Source organism: Antechinus flavipes, chromosome 6 (genome assembly GCF_016432865.1).
Source record: "Antechinus flavipes isolate AdamAnt ecotype Samford, QLD, Australia chromosome 6, AdamAnt_v2, whole genome shotgun sequence".
In the NCBI taxonomy this organism is placed as follows: domain Eukaryota; kingdom Metazoa; phylum Chordata; class Mammalia; order Dasyuromorphia; family Dasyuridae; genus Antechinus; species Antechinus flavipes.
In genome coordinates this window covers 257,868,569-257,885,347 of record NC_067403.1, presented here as the reverse complement: position 1 = coordinate 257,885,347, position 16,779 = coordinate 257,868,569, and the positions used below count along the sequence as shown (strand labels likewise).

The 16,779-nt window shown below is 60.8% G+C and overlaps 2 protein-coding genes and 1 long non-coding RNA gene across 14 annotated transcripts; 1 reads left to right on the top strand and 2 right to left on the bottom strand.

Annotated features, from left to right (window-relative positions):
• Positions 1–2,369: 2,369 nt before the first annotated feature.
• On the bottom strand, positions 2,370–5,011 carry NDUFS8 (NADH:ubiquinone oxidoreductase core subunit S8). 2 transcript variants are annotated; one of them, XM_051967528.1, is made up of 7 exons: positions 4,911–5,011; positions 3,993–4,047; positions 3,851–3,913; positions 3,279–3,368; positions 2,957–3,129; positions 2,721–2,849; positions 2,370–2,579 (listed from the first exon to the last, which is right to left on the bottom strand). In XM_051967528.1, exons 2-7 carry the CDS (start codon positions 4,045–4,047, stop codon positions 2,448–2,450), a joined length of 642 nt encoding a protein of 213 aa, XP_051823488.1. In that variant the 5' UTR covers positions 4,911–5,011; the 3' UTR covers positions 2,370–2,447. The 2 variants fall into 2 exon arrangements, with proteins under 2 accessions (XP_051823488.1, XP_051823489.1); XM_051967529.1 differs by lacking the exon at positions 4,911–5,011 and adding an exon at positions 4,604–4,684.
• A 1,050-nt stretch (positions 5,012–6,061) lies between these two features.
• Positions 6,062–16,701, bottom strand: ALDH3B1 (aldehyde dehydrogenase 3 family member B1). Of its 3 annotated transcripts, XM_051967521.1 has the most exons (10): positions 16,549–16,701; positions 14,977–15,145; positions 11,818–11,928; positions 11,506–11,626; positions 10,592–10,677; positions 10,221–10,302; positions 9,649–10,035; positions 9,286–9,452; positions 7,054–7,153; positions 6,062–6,429 (listed from the first exon to the last, which is right to left on the bottom strand). In XM_051967521.1, the coding sequence occupies exons 2-10, from the start codon at positions 15,136–15,138 to the stop codon at positions 6,236–6,238; spliced, it is 1,410 nt and encodes a 469-aa protein (XP_051823481.1). In that variant the 5' UTR covers positions 15,139–15,145; positions 16,549–16,701; the 3' UTR covers positions 6,062–6,235. The 3 variants fall into 3 exon arrangements, with proteins under 3 accessions (XP_051823481.1, XP_051823482.1, XP_051823483.1); XM_051967522.1 differs by lacking the exons at positions 14,977–15,145; positions 16,549–16,701 and adding an exon at positions 13,441–13,551; XM_051967523.1 differs by lacking the exons at positions 10,221–10,302; positions 11,506–11,626; positions 11,818–11,928; positions 14,977–15,145; positions 16,549–16,701 and having other exon boundaries at positions 10,592–10,671.
• Positions 7,162–9,278, top strand: LOC127542057 (uncharacterized). Of its 9 annotated transcripts, none has more exons than XR_007948538.1 (5): positions 7,162–8,192; positions 8,316–8,438; positions 8,561–8,601; positions 8,643–8,683; positions 8,725–9,278. It is a non-coding gene; the product is annotated as an uncharacterized LOC127542057 (long non-coding RNA). The 9 variants fall into 9 exon arrangements; XR_007948537.1 differs by having other exon boundaries at positions 8,520–8,601; XR_007948540.1 differs by lacking the exon at positions 8,561–8,601.
• Positions 16,702–16,779: the final 78 nt, after the last annotated feature.

Genomic DNA, 16,779 nt, shown 5'->3' with positions numbered 1-16,779 from the left:
GGACCCGGATTCAAATCCAGCCCCAGCTGGCCCGTCACCCCCCCCAGCCTTAGTTTCCTCGTTTGTAAAATGAATCCCAGGAAACCCCAGGGGCTCACGGGGGGGGGGGGGCAAGACTGAGAGGCCTGAAGAACACTCGTGGTCACGCGGAAACACGGAGAGAATGAAGGCAAATAAAGGGGGGTGGGGGGCTTCCTGCGGAGGGCGGCCCCAAGCTGCTGCCCCAAAGGGATGGGAGGGGCAGCCCCGGGGGGGACAAGCCTGGGGGCTGTTTGGGCAACTGAGGCTGGAGCCTGAGAAGGGAGCGCTCCCCAGAACCGGAGGAACCCCGGAACCGGGGGAGCGCTGAGGAGGCGCAGGCAGGGCCCGAGTGCGGGCGGGGGGAGGGCCCTTGGACCCCGGGGCTGCGCCTCCCGGGGCCGCGCCTCCAAGGTCCGCGCTCCGAGAACCTGAATGGGGGAAATGACCCATTTTCAGTAACCTCCCAATAAGCCTCTCCTTGCATGGGCTCCAGCCCCAGCCAGGGAGCTCCAAGGCCCAGGCCGACCTGATTTTACAGATGGGGAAAATGAGGCTGGGGAGGTCAGCTGACCTTCCCCCATCGGGCGGGGGTTCCGGGGGCTTGCCATGGCCTCCCCTGGCGCTGTCCCCCCGCCCTGCCCAGGGCCCGGCTCCCGCTCTCCCCTCCTCTCCCTGGGCCTTTGCGGTTGTTCCTGTGGCACGGCTCCCTTCCTTCGGGTCAGTTCCGCCCCTCTCCCCTCCAGCATCACCGGCCTTCAGCCATTCCCGGGGTCCCGGGCACTGCCTCCGTTTCCAATTCTTCGCCATCACAAATAAAGCCGTGAATGTGCTGGTACCTGAGGCAACTGGGGCTGACTCACCCCAGTGCGGGGCATGAGTGTGTCTGTCCCCTGGGCCCTTCCCCAGTCCCTCGTGGCGCAGAAAAGGGGAAGTGACTCAAGAATAAGGCGGCCCCCAGGCTGAAATTCAAAGCCCTCTCAAGGAGACCCGGTCCTCCCCCTGCCCCGGCCCGTGGGTGCCCTGACCCCTCCCCAAAGCTCCTGTGGAAGGCGGGCGGCGGGCGGCCCTTCTCTAGGGGGCTGCGAGCAGCCAGTCGACAGTCTTTGCCCGAGTGATTTGGCCGGAGACGTCTTAGGGAGCGCTCGGTCCCCAAGTCTCTCAGAGTTTGGGAAAGGGGGGCCCAGAGGGCGCCCCCAGGGTCACCCCGACTCCGGGCAGGCCTGCCCAGCGCACCAGCTTCTCCAGCCCCGGCTCCGGCCAAGACGGCCCCGCAAAGGGGCCCCAGGAGCCCTTTTCTGACCGAGGCTGCGTTTATGTAGCCCCTACTGTGTGCCAGGCTGTGACGCTCTAGCTATGGTCTCTTCAGTTCCCATTTCCCAGTTAAGGAAACTGAGGCAAACGCAGGTGATTTCTCACACAGGTAGGCAGTGGCCAAGGTCCTGTTTGAACTTGGGTCTCCCTGGATCCAGACCCAGCCTGAAGACAAATCTGTCAGAAAAGTGGCCCATCTTCCCCGGGCTTCCCTGGTCCTTCGGGGGAGGAGGTGGTCGGCCATAATCTGAGGATCCCCTGCCCCCCCTCTGCGCCTTCTGCACGTGCGGGGTCCCAGCTGACACACGGGGGCTTCAGCTCTGCCCCGACTCCCTTCCTCACCCCTCACGTGGCAAGCCTGAGGTCAGGGTTCTCGGAACCTCTTTCCTCATGGGCCCATTTCTGGGGCTGCCGTCCCACCCAACTGTGGGGACCCGTCCCCGACGGCTCGGCCCCATCCTCCGGCCAGGGCGGGATCAGAGGCCCCTCCGGCCTCCATCAGCTTGTCTGCGTCCGCCATCCCTCTGGTGCCCAGCGGGCCCACTCCCCATCCTCTCCAGGCCCCCTTCCCGGTCCATGAGAACCATGTCCAGGCTCTGCGAGGGCAGGCCCCGCTGGCTCGGCCTCGGTTCCCAGGACCAGAGGGGAGACCTAACCAGGATTTGGGATGCGCTCCCGCTGCCGTCTCCCTTCAGGGCCACCTCCTCACTCCCTTACCCTCAGTGGCTCCCCTGCCCCGTCCTCCATGTTGCTTAGGCAGGACTGCCTCACCAGGCCGGTGCCCCTCCCCCAGGACCTCCCACCTTCTTCTTAAATGAGGTTTCCTGGGTATGGGGGCAGGCCTGCGGGGCCTCCTCTAGGGGAGGGCGTCCCCCCCCCCCCTGGAGAGTGGGGCTCGGAAGGACCCACGGAGCAGACCCTCCCCCACCTCAGTCCGGCCAGCCCCTCCCTCTTCCCCCCCCCCCGGCGACCCCCACAACAGGGAGGTGGGGGCTGGTGCAACGTGTCCCCAGTGCTGCCAAATGAGACGCCCAGCACACGTTTCTAGGCTTTATTTCGGAGGCCGGGGGAAGAGCCTTAGTCAGAGCGGGAGGAGGGAGGCCGGGGCTCCGGCCTCACCGGTACAGGAAGTCGGCCTGGATGTTGGCGGCGATCTCGGCCTCCCACTTGTCCCCGTTGTTGAGAAGCTTCTCCTTGTTGTAAAGCAGCTCCTCGTGGGTCTCCGTGGAGAATTCAAAGTTGGGGCCCTGGGTGGGGGTGGGAGCCGTGAAGCCCTGGGGGTGCCCCTCCCTCCGAGGACTCCCACACGGCCCCTCCTCCCCGCCTGATGGCCCCTTCTGTGTCCAACCCCCATGTCACCCCTCCTCCACTCCCCTGCCCCCGCTGACCTCCACGATGGCGTCCACGGGGCAGGCCTCCTGGCAGAAGCCGCAGTAGATGCACTTGGTCATGTCGATGTCGTAGCGGGTGGTCCTCCGGCTGCCGTCCGCCCTGGGCTCGGCCTCGATGGTGATCGCCTGCGGAAGGAGCGGCTGAGCAGCGGAGCCCCCCCCCCATGCCCATCCCAGCAGAGCCCCCCCCCCCCCGCCCATCCCAGACGGGCCCCCAGACGCCGCTGCCTCACCTGGGCCGGGCACACGGCCTCGCAGAGCTTGCAGGCGATGCACCGCTCCTCCCCCGAGGGGTAGCGCCTCAAGGCGTGCTCCCCCCGGAAGCGGGGGCTCAGGGGGCCCTTCTCAAAGGGGTAGTTGATGGTGGCGGGCTCCCGGAAGAGGTAACTCAGCGTCATCCCCAAACCTAGGACAAGGGAGAGAGTCCCCCGTGGGCATCTGCCTTGCCTCCTGGCCTCCCTGCTTCCCTCCCTCGCCCCCAGCCTCCCTCCCTTCCTCATCCCTGGCCTCCCTCCCTCGCCCCCGGCCTCCCTCCCTCCCTCGCCCCCGGCGCACCTCGGACGAGCTCGGTCCACAGCAGGGTCTGCGCTGCGCGGTCGGTCACGGACTTCATGTCCATGGGGAACTCCTTCACGTTCACATACTCTGGAAAGAAGGTGCGTCAGCTGGGGGGGCTCGGGGGCACCTCGGGTACAAGAAGGCTGCGCCCCAAAGGAGGACCAGGCCCTGCCCACCCACAAGACCCGCTACTCGTTAAGGTGGCGAGCGAACGGGGACGTTGTGAACCGCGGCTCGCCGGGAAGGCAGTGAGTGGGGTTCTGTGCGCGAGGCCCCGATAAAGGACAGGGGGCGCTAGGGCGCTTTCTGCCGGCCCAGGGACCGGGAGCGGTGCAGGCTGAGGGCCAGTGGGCCCAGAAATTAGTCTGGGGCTCTCTGAGCATCCCTTCCCTGGGTGGCGCAGGGCAGCCCGCCTCTGCTCACAGCCATCCCGTGGGAGACTCCCCAGTCACAGCAGCGCGTCGGGGGGCGGACCCTGCCGGTCCCGGCCTGGCCACTCCTGTTCCACCGTCCAGGTGGGCTGGGTCAGAGGTCAAAGGGGAGAAGACATCCACCCGGGGAATACTCACTGTAGGAGGAGGAGGGGGAGCTGCAGTGCAGGCCTCTGGCCAGGGCTGGACGGCCGGCTGATCCTGGAAGAGGCGGAGGGTCACCGTGGCCCGGGGGCAAAGCCTCCCACCCTGCCCCCTGTGCCCAGTGGGGCTCACCTACCTGCCCCGGCCACCCGGGAAAGGACCCGCAGCAGAGCCATGTTTGGGGAGCTCATCTGGGAAGAGGAGACGGGGCGGGTCAGCGGGGGTCTGAGCCCCAGCTTTCGGGGGCCCCCGTGGGCCCTGTTCCCCAGCCTGGGGGGGCCACCCTCACCCATTCACTTATTCACCCATTTCTTCATGTTCATGCACTCACTCGCGTGTTGATTCCTTCTCATTCATCTGTTCCTTCACTCACTTGTTCTTTCACTCATTCATTCGCCCCTTCATTTCTTCATGCGCTCATTCACTGATTCTTTACTAATTTGTTCACTTCTCAGATCGTTCCTTCACTCGGCGCTTGTTCCGTTCATTCATTCACTCATATTCCTGGACTCCTTCATCCCTCCCTCCCTCCCTCCCTCCCTCGGGGGCCCGTCCGGACAAGAAACCCCTTCCCTGAGCTCTGCAAGCCCCTCGGGATACGCCCCCTCCCCCCACCGCCCCCGCGGTGCGTCCCCTGTGTGTCCCGCAGAGCCGGGCGAGGAGGGGGAGGGGTCCCCATTCGGGGTCGGGGGCCCGGCTCCGCTCGTGACCTTGGACGGGTCCCTTTCCAGGTCCCCGGAACCGAACCTTGTCCGCTGGGCTGAGATGCGGGGGGAGGGGCGGGAAGGTAGAGAGGAGAGGGAGCTGAGGAACCTCACTTTGACCCAGCGACCCCTGACCTCAGGCCGGGCCTCCGCCCCTCCGAGCCCGACTGCGCGCAAGGCGCATGCGCACTGCCAGGGTGACCCTCATGCTTGCATCCCGAAGGACTGCAGGAACGGCTTCTCGCATGGTACGGCCGGTGCTAGAATGCCCGGCCTGGCCTGGCCCGGCCCAGCCCCGGGCCCGCGCTGTTTTCTCCCTTTCATCTCTGCCAGATGAGTTGCAAACCCACCTGGAAGAAGCGCCGGCGCCGCCGCCGCCGCCGCCGCCGCCGCTGCTAAGCCTCGGAGCCGGGTCTGTCATCTAGGGGCGGGGGCCGCCGTCATCGCCTAACAGTTTCCATTGGCTCGCTGGCTTGTCATTTCAGGGGCGCAGGACGGAAATGAAAAACTTTGATTGGTTAAGAGGCAAGAGGCGGGATCATAACTTTGAACCCCCGAATGATTGGCCAAATTCGGGGTCCCGCAGGAAGTCAAGCTGGGCGTCGCCATGCTTGTCCAGGAGGCCCAATGAGCAAAGACGTCGTCGTCACGTGCGGGGAACGCCGGGTATCAGGTGTTTAGCGTCTCGTGGGAGGGGCGTGAGAGCGCGGTCACGTGAGTGACTAATTTCCTGGTCTATAAAGCGGGCCCGGCGGCTCACCTTCCTGAGTGACCTAGTTCCGGCGCCTGGGTCGTGGCGGGGTGACGGAGTCTGCGCAAGTCGGGGTTAGAGTAGTCCAGGCTCGCAGAGCCCGCACGTCCAGGATCCTCCCCGCGGCGCGGCCGCCGGCTGTGAGCCCGCGCCCGCCCCCGCCCCTCGGGGGCCCCTGTGGGCCGTGCTTGCTGGGCCCCCTCCGGCGCCTGGCCCTGCCTGGCCCCTGGAACGAAGCGCTCGGTGTGAGGCTTCCTTTTCTGTTTGGGTCGTTTCTGTCGAGTCCGTCTCTGACCCCGGTGGGGTTTTCTTGGCAGAGAGTGCTCGGCCATGGCCTTCTCCGGCTCATTTTACCGAGGAAGAAACTGAGGCAGGCGGGGGTACCCGGCCAGCAAGTGCCTGGGAGATGCTCAGGAGGCTGGGCGGGACCCCTCCCAGAGGAGTCGGGGGAAAGGGGGGGCGGGGAGGCTGGATGTCAGAAGCTACACTTGGCAGCTCTTTGGACATAGGGAAGAGGGACCTCAAAGGCCGGATTGGGCCGGCCCTGGGCAGGGATGCAGGCTGCCCGTGGGGCCTGAGGGGAACCCTGAGCCAGAAGTCCCCCCTCCCAAACCGGCTTCTCCGAGCAGAAGGGAGACGTTCCCCCAGTCCAGCCTCCTCGGCCGGCCCGCCCCAGCCCAAACGCCCTCCCTTTCTCCCCCGGAGATGCGCCGCCGGCTCTCAGCCTGGCTCAATGATCAGAGGGCTGAGTTTGGGTTTCCCACCAGACCTTTACTTAAACTGCGCAGCGTGGGGCAGCCCAGAGCCCCCCGGCCCAGGTACAGAAGGAGGCAGCCCCCCGAGTCCGAGGAGGCCCCTGCCCCCAGCAGTCTTCGCTTAAGTTCGTCTCAGCCCCGCGGCCACCGAGCCCCGGGCGGAGCCGGCTCAGAGGATCGTGCACTGGCTCTTGCGGCCCACCTCCACCAAGGAGAGCAGCAGCCCCAGGTTGCGCTGGGCGTAGGGCGGATAGCGCAGGGAGTTAAACTTCTCCAGCCCCGCGCTCCGCAGCAGGCAGCCTCGCTGGTGCGAGAAGGTGTCGAAGCTGAACTTGCCGTGGTACCTGCCCATGCCGCTGTTTCCTGCGGGACACAAAGGCGGCGGCCGGTGAGGGGCCGGGCCCTCCGGAAGTGGGGGGGGGGGTCAGCAAAACCCCTCAGCACACCGGGAGGTCCCTTAGTCCGCTGGACAGTTCGTTCCAAGGGCCCCAATGAGAGACCTCTCTGAAGTCCGGGTGTGGACGCAACTAGAATGTTCTCTAGCGTGTGAGAGGGAGACGTGGCTGATGCGGAAATAAGTTTCCCGCTGTTTCTCACGGATAGTTTTTGCTTGCCCCATTAGTGAGCGGGGGAGGCGAAGAAGGGAGGGAGAACATTTGGAGTTCAAACTTGAAAAAAAATGCTTTAGAATTTGACAAGTCTGGTCCCTTTTCCTGCAGAATAGTGAGTCCACGGGCAGGAACTGAGTCTTTTCTAACCTTGGGGTCTTCCAGGGCCCACAAGGGCAGTTCGATTCAGGAAACATTAAAGTTGGGTCAGCCCTGGGGGCAGTGGGGGAGACCTTGGAATCAGGGAAACAGGTTCAAGTATGACTTCTGCCCCTTTAGAGATATGGGGAATGAGACAGGAAATGGGGGGGAGGGGGGGTCTGGAGAACTGGGGGCCCCAGGGGCTGGGGCAGGTGATGGGGCCGAGCACTGGACCTACCTACTCCTCCAAAGGGCAGCGTGGTCAGCGTCATGTGCATGAACCCGTCATTCCCACAGAAGCCGCCACTGCTGGTCTGGTCCAGCATCTGGTGCACCACCTAGGAGAAAGCCAGGAGGGCTCAGGGGAGCCGGGACCCCTGCAAGGGCCTCTCCCTGCGGGCAGCAGCAGCGGGCTCCGGCGATCCACAAAAGAGGACCAGAAGGTCTCATTGAGAAATGTAGAGATCACTACCAAGGCAAGGAGCCAGGGGCAGACGCAGGAGGGTGAGGGCTGGCTCCGAGTCCCCCACGTTCTCCTCCTCCCCTCCCCCTCGCACTCCCCGAGCTGTCGGACCGACTCTGGCCATCCCTTCTTTCCACTCAGCTGGTCCCCAGCAACCCCATCCCTTCTGGCCTGGACTCACAAAGGCTCTCGGCTTCCAGTTCTCCATTGGTTGCCGAAGGAGCCTCCTGAAGCACAGTTCTCAGTGTGCCGCTGCCCTGCTCAAGAACCTGCTTGTCTCCCTCTTACCGTTAGGATAAATTAGATTTGGAGAGGGGCGGGAGCAGGGTTCTGAGACTAGAACCCAACATTAGAAGATGGGAATCCCCTCTACAACACGAGGCAGCCAGGAGCACGTAGGACAAGGTGCTGGCCCCGGAGTCCAGACGACCCAAGTTCAAATCCAGCCTCAGACACTAGCTGGGTGATTCTGGGCAAGTCCCTTCACCCGGTTTGCCTCAGTTTCCTCATCTGTAAAATGAGCTGGAGAAGGAAGTGGCCAATCACTCCAAATCTCTGCCAAGAAACCCCTGATGGAGAGTTGGACACTGGGCAACACCAGCGCTGCTGCTGAGTGGCTGGTCATTCAGCCCATCTGGAGACCTCGGGATGGCCGAGTCTCCGCTTCTCTGGACAGCCCATTGATGCTCGGGCCGCCTCTCCGCGTTAGGTCTCTTTCCCGAGATCCAGCCGTCTTCCTCTCCGCGTTAGGTCTCTTTCCCGAGATCCAGCCGTCTTCCTCTCCGCGTTAGATCTCTTTCCCGAGATCCAGCCGTCTTCCTCTCCGCGTTAGGTCTCTTTCCCGAGATCCAGCCGTCTTCCTCTCCGTGTTAGGACTCTTTCCCGAGATCCAGCCGTCTTCCTCTCCGCGTTAGGTCTCTTTCCCGAGATCCAGCCATCTTCCTCTCCGCGTTAGGACTCTCTCCCGAGATCCAGCCGTCTTCCTCTCTCTATTAGGATTCTTTCCCGGTATCCAGCCGTCTTCCTCTCAGTGTTAGGACTCTTTCCTGATATCCAGCCGTCTTCCTCTCCGTGTTAGGTCTCTTTCCCGAGATCCAGCCATCTTCCTCTCTGTGTTAGGACTCTTTCCTGATATCCAGCCGTCTTCCTCTCAGTGTTAGGTCTCTTTCCCGAGATCCAGCCGTCTTCCTCTCTGTGTTAGACTCTTTCCTGATATCCAGCCGTCTTCCTCTCAGTGTTAGGTCTCTTTCCCGAGATCCAGCCATCTTCCTCTCTGTGTTAGGACTCTTTCCTGATATCCAGCCGTCTTCCTCTCAGTGTTAGGTCTCTTTCCCGAGATCCAGTCGTCTTCCTCTCAGCGTTAGGTCTCTTTCCCGAGATCCAGCCGTCTTCCTCTCAGTGTTAGGTCTCTTTTTCGAGATCCAGCTGTCTTCCTCTCAGTGTTAGGTCTCTTTCCCAATATCCAGCCGTCTTCCTCTCCGTGTTAGGACTCTTTCCGAGATCCAGCCGTCTTCCTCTTTGTGCTTCCCATTTCCCGGCCCTCTGGGGCTGTGCTGGACAAAGCGAACCCCACCTCTGCAGGACAGCTCAGCCCGAGTAGTTTTGTCCTTCGCTCGTGGAGCCCAGGCAGGAGAGGGGAGGAAACCTGCTGATGGCCAGGGCCAGGCTGGCGCTGAAGCCCCCCCAATCCTCCCTGCATCGAGACACCCTAGAAGCGGGCTGGCAGTCCGACTCCGGGATACCCCTTGTGGAAGGATGGCCACCCGTCCGGACGCCTCACTCAGGGAACGGGCCGACCAGAAGTCCGGCCCCTCTTGACTCGGAACCTCAGCAAGGCATGAAATTTGCTCAGCACGTGAGGGTGACTTAGCTGCCTGAGGAGAATGGCAGCTGGGGCAGAGGTGGGGAGCTACGCAGGGAGGGGCCGGGAGGTGAGGCTGTAGGCCGCAGTCAGGGTCCCCTTGATTCCTGCCCCTCGGACCCATTTCCTCCTGGCACTTCCCTTACCTTTGAGTCATTGGAGAAGGCGTACAGAGCCAGGGGCTTCTCCCTCTTCCTGATGAAGGCGATGGCCTCCTCGACCCCGCCCACGGTCAGGATGGGCAAAATGGGCCCAAAGATCTCTTCCTGCATCACGGGGTCCGTCTCCTTCACATCCACCAGCACCGTGGGGGCTGCCTCGGACCACAGAGGAGACTTCAGGCCGGGGACCCACAGGAATGGGGGGTGGGGGGTGGGGATTATGGAGAGGTTGTGCTGCCGGTCACGGAGACCCCAGGGGAGGGGGGGTCCCGGGTCCTGGTCACCCAGAGGCTCTTCCCTCAGCCTGACAGCCCCGGGACCCCACGGGAGGGGGAGGGGAGCACTCACCGATGTAGCGTTCCTGCTCGTCCGACTGGCCGCCGAGGGCCACGCGGCCGCTGCCCAGCAGGCCCCGGAGCCTGAGGAAGTGCTTGGGGCTGATGATGCGGGCCAGGTCCGGGGAGCTCTGGGGGTCCTTCCCGTAGAACTGGGTCACGGCGCGCTGCAGGGCGGGCAGCAGCTTCTCCCGCGTCTCCGGGCTGCACAGCACGTAGTCCGGGGCCACGCACGTCTGGCCCGCATTGAAGAAGCGGAACCAGGCCACGCGGTTGGCCACATTCTGGAGGTCGCAGTTGTCGTCCACGTAGCAGGGGTTCTTGCCCCCCAGCTCCAGGGTGATGGGGGTCAGGTGCTGGGAGGCTGCGGCCATGACGATCCGGCCCACGGTGGTGTTCCCTGGGGAGGTGGAAGAAGGGTAGAGCGCCTAAGCACCTCCTGCAGACCAAGGAGCCGGGTTCTCAAAGGCCCCGGGCCTGAGCTCTGCAGAGGGCCCGAGACGGCCCCAGCCGCTTCCTCGGGCCGGCCCTCCTGGTGACCCTTCGGGGCGGGCCTGGTCGCCCCCTGGACCCTCCCGGACCCACCTGTGAAGAAGATGTAGTCGAATCTGTTCTCCAGGAGGGCGCTGGTCTCCTGGGGGCCCCCCAGCACCACAGCAAAGCAGTTCTGTGACACAGGGAGGAGCTGGTTCCTTGGGGCAGCCCAGACCCCCTGCCCGGCCCGGAACGCCCTCCTTCCCTCCATCACCTGGACCCCTGGCTAAAGCGCCCGCCCGTCACCCCCGCCCAGCTTCGAGCTGCTGCTACGCTCTTGACTTCTCGGGTCCATAGGGAGAAGCTTGGGGCCCCTCCCCCAAAGCCTCAGCCCCGCTTTCCCCAGGAGGGCCCCGAGGCCAGAGGGGCCGTCACAGTCGGGGGGGGGGGGCATCTTGGGCAGCTCTAGGCTAAGCCCTCACCTTGTCCAGGTAGCGGGGCAGCACCTCCCCTATGACCTTCTCCACACCGCTGCTCAACTCGGAGGGCTTTAACACCACACAGTTACCTGAGGGGAGGGGTGGGGGAGGCAGGTTCAGCCGGGGAGCCCCCTCGGCCTGGGTTGGGGAGATGGGATGGCAGCCTAGTCCCCGAGGCTGGACCAGCCCTTCCCCCCCACCCCCACCCCCGGCCCGGTCTCCAGCATGGGGCTGGCAAGGACAGGTCTGGGAGGAAGGGAGGGGAGGAAAGGGGGATGGACTCGGGCAGATCTGGTCCGCTTTCTGAGGCCTAGGGGGAACTTTAGTGCCCTAGAACCTTTAGAACCTTAAAACCTTAGTGTCTTAGAACCTTAGAACCTTAGTGTCCTAGAACTTTAGAAGCCAGAGCATCAGAACTGAGCCTGAGAACCCAGAAGGGAGCTGCAGGGAGGGGACGTTCACAGCTGCAGATGATGTGGTCAGGCGGGGGCGGCTCACTGACCACCATTCCTGGGCCTGGGGGGGGGGGTCAGGAATAATAGTGATGTCACACCCAGGGTTTGCTTTCCCATAAAGCTCTTCGGATCGAATCCCAAGATTCCTGAGCTAACACTCCCCCCCCCCCCCCCGCCCTCCTCCTGCGCTGCCTCCCGCTCCCCATGAAGGGGCTTTAGAGCTCTTAGAGACCTTAAGAGGACCCGCGCTCAACCCCAGTCTGCAGAGGCAGGAAAATGGAGGAATCTTGCGCAAGGTCCCCAGGGTGTCGGGCGCTCTTGGACAAGAATTCTGGGCCCCTCACTCACGCTGGCTGCTCTCCTCGGACCCCCATCTCTCTCCCTGCAGCTCGGCCCGGGAACGGCAGGGGAGGTTCTGGGGGGGGGGCAGTGCCCCCGGGGGTCCGGGCCCTCAATCCTCACCTGCTGCGATGGCCCCCACCAGAGGCACCAGCATGAGGTTCAGAGGGTAGTTCCAGGGGGCGATGATGAGGACCACGCCGTAGGGCTCCTTCCGGATGAAGGCCGAGTCCAGCTGGGTGGCCTGGCCACAGAGACGCCCTTGGGCCCTGAGCCGGGTCTCGGCCTGGGGCCCTCAAAGAGCTCGGGAACCAGAGGGAAGAGGAGCCCTGGGAGGGGAGCACCTGCAGGGGAGCCTCCCTCCGGCCCCGGCCTCCCTCTGGCTTCCCACCGGGGCCCCAGCCTCCCTCTCTCCTGCCTCCCACCCGGCCTCACCAGGTTTTTAGACACATGTTCGTCCTTCATCCAGCTGTGCAGGCTGTTCAAAGCCAGGTTGATCTCACTCTGGCAGATGCTGATCTCGGAGATCTCCGACTCAAAGGGAGGCTGCAGGAAAAGGGGGTCCGTGGGTCAGGCCCCAGGCCCCTCCCCACGTGTCCCAACACAGGCCCCCCCAGCCTGGCTTAGAGGCCTGGGCTCCGTCCTCTCCAGGACCGAGTAGTGTGTGGGGCGGCTAATTTATTTAAAATAGATGTTTATCGATATCTGTTGGTTTTATGTCATCTACCTCCCTCCCAGAGAACTGTCCTTTATAGCAAGGAGTAAAATTAAAGGAGAAACATCTTTTTTTTTTTTTTTTCCTGAGGCAATTGGCCCAGGGTCACCCAGCGGGAAAGTGTTAAGTGTCTGAGGTCAGATTTGAACTCAGGTCGTCCTGACTTTGGGGCTGGGGCTAAATGAGAGAAATCCAGCAAAACTAACCAACACAGCAAAGAAATGTATGACGTTAGATACCTCCAGTCTCCCACTTTTGCAAGAATGGAAGGAAGGAGAGAAGAAGGATGGAAGGAGGAAAGGAAGGAAGGAAGGAAGGAAGGGAGAGAGGGAAGGAAAAGGTCCTTAAGAGCCTAATCGGCACGAGGATTTATTCCAAGTGGGTCAGGGGTGAGGAAGTTGAGGCAGTGATGGTTGACAACACTTAGCCCTGAAAGAGGTGATGATGGGAGGGGGGAGAGTGGGGGGTCTTGGGCACATTTGTGGGCGCCACGGGAGATGAGAGCAGGTGAGTGAATGACAGACGGGGCGAACTCCTGGAGGAGATGAGAAAGGACGAGAATGACCCCGAGTCCCGAGAGCTGGGAGAGAGGGACTCGTTTTCAGACACACATAGCTGGGGGGGGGGGGAGGGTGAAAGACCAGACTGAACAAAGAGTTGGAGAGAGGCCGGGCTCACTGCGGAGGCTTGGTGGAAGGAATCTATCCGGGATAAAAAACGGAAAAGCAAAGGGGAGAGTCTGTAAATTGTGGCCTATGAGTGTCATGGAATATTATTGTTCTGTAAGAAATGACCAGCAGGAGGATTTCAGAGAGGCCAGGAGAGACTGACAGGAACTGATGCTGAGGGAAATGAGCAGGACCAGGAGATCATTATATACCTCAACAACAAGACAATACCATGATCAATTCTGATGGACGTGGCCCCTCAGCAATGAGATGAACCAAATCAGTTCCAATGGAGCAGGAATGAACTGAACCGGCTATACCGAGGGAAAGAACTCTGGGAGATGACTAGGAACCACTACATAGAATTCCCAGTCCCTCTATTTTTGTCCGCCTGCATTTCGGATTCCCTTCACAGGTTAATTGGACACTATTTCTGAATCCGATTTTTCTTGTGCAGCAAAATAACTGTTAGGACATGTATACACTTATACTTTAACATATTTAACATGTATCGGTCCACCTGCCATCTGGGGGAGGGGATGGGGGGAAGGAGGGGAAAAGTCGGAACAAAAGGTTTGGCAATTATCGATGCTGAAAAATTACCCATGCACATATCTTGTAAATAAAAGACTATAATAAAAAAAAATAACTCACCAACCAACAAAAATAACTCACATTTATAGCCCACTTCAAGGCTTACGAGGCCCTTCCCTCACCTCCACCATGTTTGCCAGATCTGAGGAGCTAGGTGACCTTCTCGAGTCTTACAGCCAAGTCCCTGGAGACTCCAAACCAGAGAGAGGGAGAGGGAGAGAAAGAGAGATGGGGCAGGAAAAGAGAGAAAGAGAGAGCTAGAGATAGAGAGAGGAACAAACAGAGACAGATGGGGGAGGGAGAAAGAGAGGGAGAGAAAGGGACCCAGACAGAGATGGGGGGATCGGCAGGCCTCCTAGCAGGCCGGGGATCTGGAGCCCTGGCCAACGATGAGCTCGATTATGAAACAGGCGGTTTTGAAATCATAACCCGAGCTCAGGGCTCCACACCAAGTGCCCACAGTTACCCACAGAGCATCGTTACAAACATGCTCTGCCCAACGAGTCACTTATTTTAACTTTATAGGGTTATCACACTGCTAGGTCAGGGAAGTTCTTAGACACAGAAGCTCGGGATTTCACTGAGGCAAAGGATATTTGTGGACTAGACCGAGAAATATGGATGGGGTGGTAGTGGGGGAGGGGGGGTAATTTATAGCTGAAGAATTGTGTTGAGTGATGGATGCATGCCAGTCTGGAATGAAGTCTTCAGTATTGGGCCACAGGACTCTACCTTATGATCTGACCTGTTGCTTCCTCCTTCCCTCCCTTCTTTCCCTCATTCCTTCCTTCCTTTTCTTCCTTTCTTCCTTCCTTCTTTCCCTTCCTCCTTCCTTCCTTGCTTCCTTCCCACCCTTCTTCCTTTCCTTCCTCCCTCTTCCTTCCCTTCCTTCCTTCCTTCCTTCCTTCCTTCCTTCCTTCCTTCCTTCCTTCCTTCCTTCCTTCCTTCCTTCCTTCCTTCCTTCCTTCCTCCTTCCTCCCTCCCTCCTTCCTTCCTTCCCTTTCTCCCTCCCTCCTTCCCTCCCTTCCTTCCTTTCTCTTTCTTTCTTCAATACCTCACTCTCCTCATTTCAGATTTTCATCAGTGACTTAGAGGAAAGTCCAACTAGCACGCCGCCCCAACATATGGAGGCCATAAGTCGGCTAACACAGACGGCAGACTTCAGATCCCCAAAGACACTAAAGGTTAGGATGATGAGTTCGAGTGAACAAGAGTGAATCGAAGATCCCGAATGTGGGTTCAAGGACTCAATGGCGAAGTAGGGCTAGAAAACTGTCCCTGTGCAAATGTCTTGGGAGCTTTGGTGGCCGACCCCTCACGTGCATGTGACACGGACGCCAGAAGGACGCGTGATGTCCTTGGCCACGTGAAGGGGGTGGAAAGTGCCACGGGCCAGAGCTACCCTGATTGAAGGGGAGGAGTTTTTAACGAGGGCAAGGACTGACTTGTGAGGTGACGAGCTGCCCAACCTCAGGAGTGTTCAAGCAGAGCAGCGGGGAGGCTGACAGAGGGGCTCGTGCTTGGGAGCGAGACTGGATAAGACACTTAGAAGAGCCTCTCCATGCCTGGGGGCTGAGATGCCCCGACTGGTCTCCAGAGAAGCCTTTCGGGCCTTACCTTGCGTAGATCCTGGGCCAGGGCAGCCAGGAGGGAATCTCGGTTCTCCTTTAGAAAGCGGTTCAGCCCTTCGAGCTGGGCAGCTCGGAACTCCGCTGGGCGGCTTTTCCCGGAGTGGAAGGCCTCCCGGAGGCTCTGCACGGTGTCTGCGAAGGGATTCATCCCGATTCTGGAAGAAGGAGGAATTGGCCTGGGGCTGGAGCTCTCCGTGCCCTGCAGTCCCAGGCCCAATAGAGACAGGAACATGTGCCCCGTTCATTAAATGTGGATTCCCCCAAATGCTCAGTACCAGCTCTTCGGGGAGCCGAAAGCCTCTGATCCCTTTAGGGGGAGCCTCAGAATCAGGCTGCACGACCTCAGGCCTAGAACCGGGCGGGGCTGCAGACCCGAGCCCGACCTCCTCCTTTTACAGAGGAGCCGGCCAAAGCCAGGGATGGCTCTGGTTCGGCAACGGATGATCTAGGACTCAGATCCAGGCCGTCTGGCCGGAATTTGGGCGGCTGATTTTAAAAGCAGCGTGGCTGGGAACGAGGGCCCAGGGTGCCGCCGCAAGGGTCGCTGACCCTTCTTGGGGAAGGCGGGAAAGAAAACTCCAGCATCTCAGAAAGGTTTTCATGAAGGACTGAAACTACGTCCTCCCAGGGGGAGGGGGGGGTGTGGATCGGTCAGCCTCGATCTGCGAAAGGGAAGAAATCATTTCCGCCTCACAGCCGGGGAGACCTGGGTGAGAACGCTGGGTCCACGTAAACTATTTCTAGGAGAGCTGCCCGCTGGGTTTCAGGCTGACAGAATCCCTGGTCTGCCCCCAGAGATCCTCACCCCCCGGCTCTCCCCTGGCTTCCCAGCCCCGTTTCCCCTCCCACCGCCTCCGTCCCAGACCCGCCTGCCAACTGATTCCTGTCAACAACATTCCATCTCGGGCCTCCCTGACTCTGTGTAAATGCTCTCTCTCCTCCCTCGCTCTAGAAGGATCTCTGGCTTCCTCGAGACTCAGCTGAAGGGCTGGCACCTCCTTTAGGCCTTCAATGAGCCTCCTCCCTGAATGTTCCCTCCCTCTTAAAAAAATATGTCTAGCATTTTTAATTCATGGATTAAAACAAGCTTTTGGTGTGATTCTTTAAAAGATGATTTCACGCGAAACTGCAAATCTATAAACTTCCGTTTACGTCTATAACGTTATCTCCCTCTTGAGGTTCCTTTTATTCTCCATGGTTGCCATGTGTGGTATTTATGCTGCAATCCCTCAGTCAGACCGGGAGCTCCGGGGGCCATTTGTGTCCCTCCCCCTTCCCCCCTCCCCCCATTGCCACCATAGCAACAAATGTTTGCTGACTTGACCCTTGGGTTTCCCGGAGAACTGGCTCCAAAGGACCCTCCCTCTCCATTCACCGAGTGACGTCCCAAGGAGTCCAGACTTCCCTCTTGTTGACTTACTGAGTCACAAGCAACCTCCACAAACAGACCAAGCCTCTTTACCATGGAGATAAATGCCCCAAAAATGCCAGGGCCAGCCCCGAGAGCCCGGGGGCACAAAGGCACACTCTCGCCTCCCTCCCTCCCGCCCTCTCATACCTGCCTGCCCAGGACTAGGGCAGAAGAAGCAGGAGGGCTCGGGACTGGCTCTGAGGCCGGCTAGTGGTGTAGACACCAGGTGCAGTGACAGTCAGCAAGTGGATTCTGAGGACGGCTAGCAGTGTAGACACTGAGTGCAGTGACAGTCAGCAAGTGGGTTCTGAGGACGGCTAGCAGTGTAGACACCAGGTACAGTGACAGTCAGCAGGTGGGCTCTGAGACCAGTGAGCA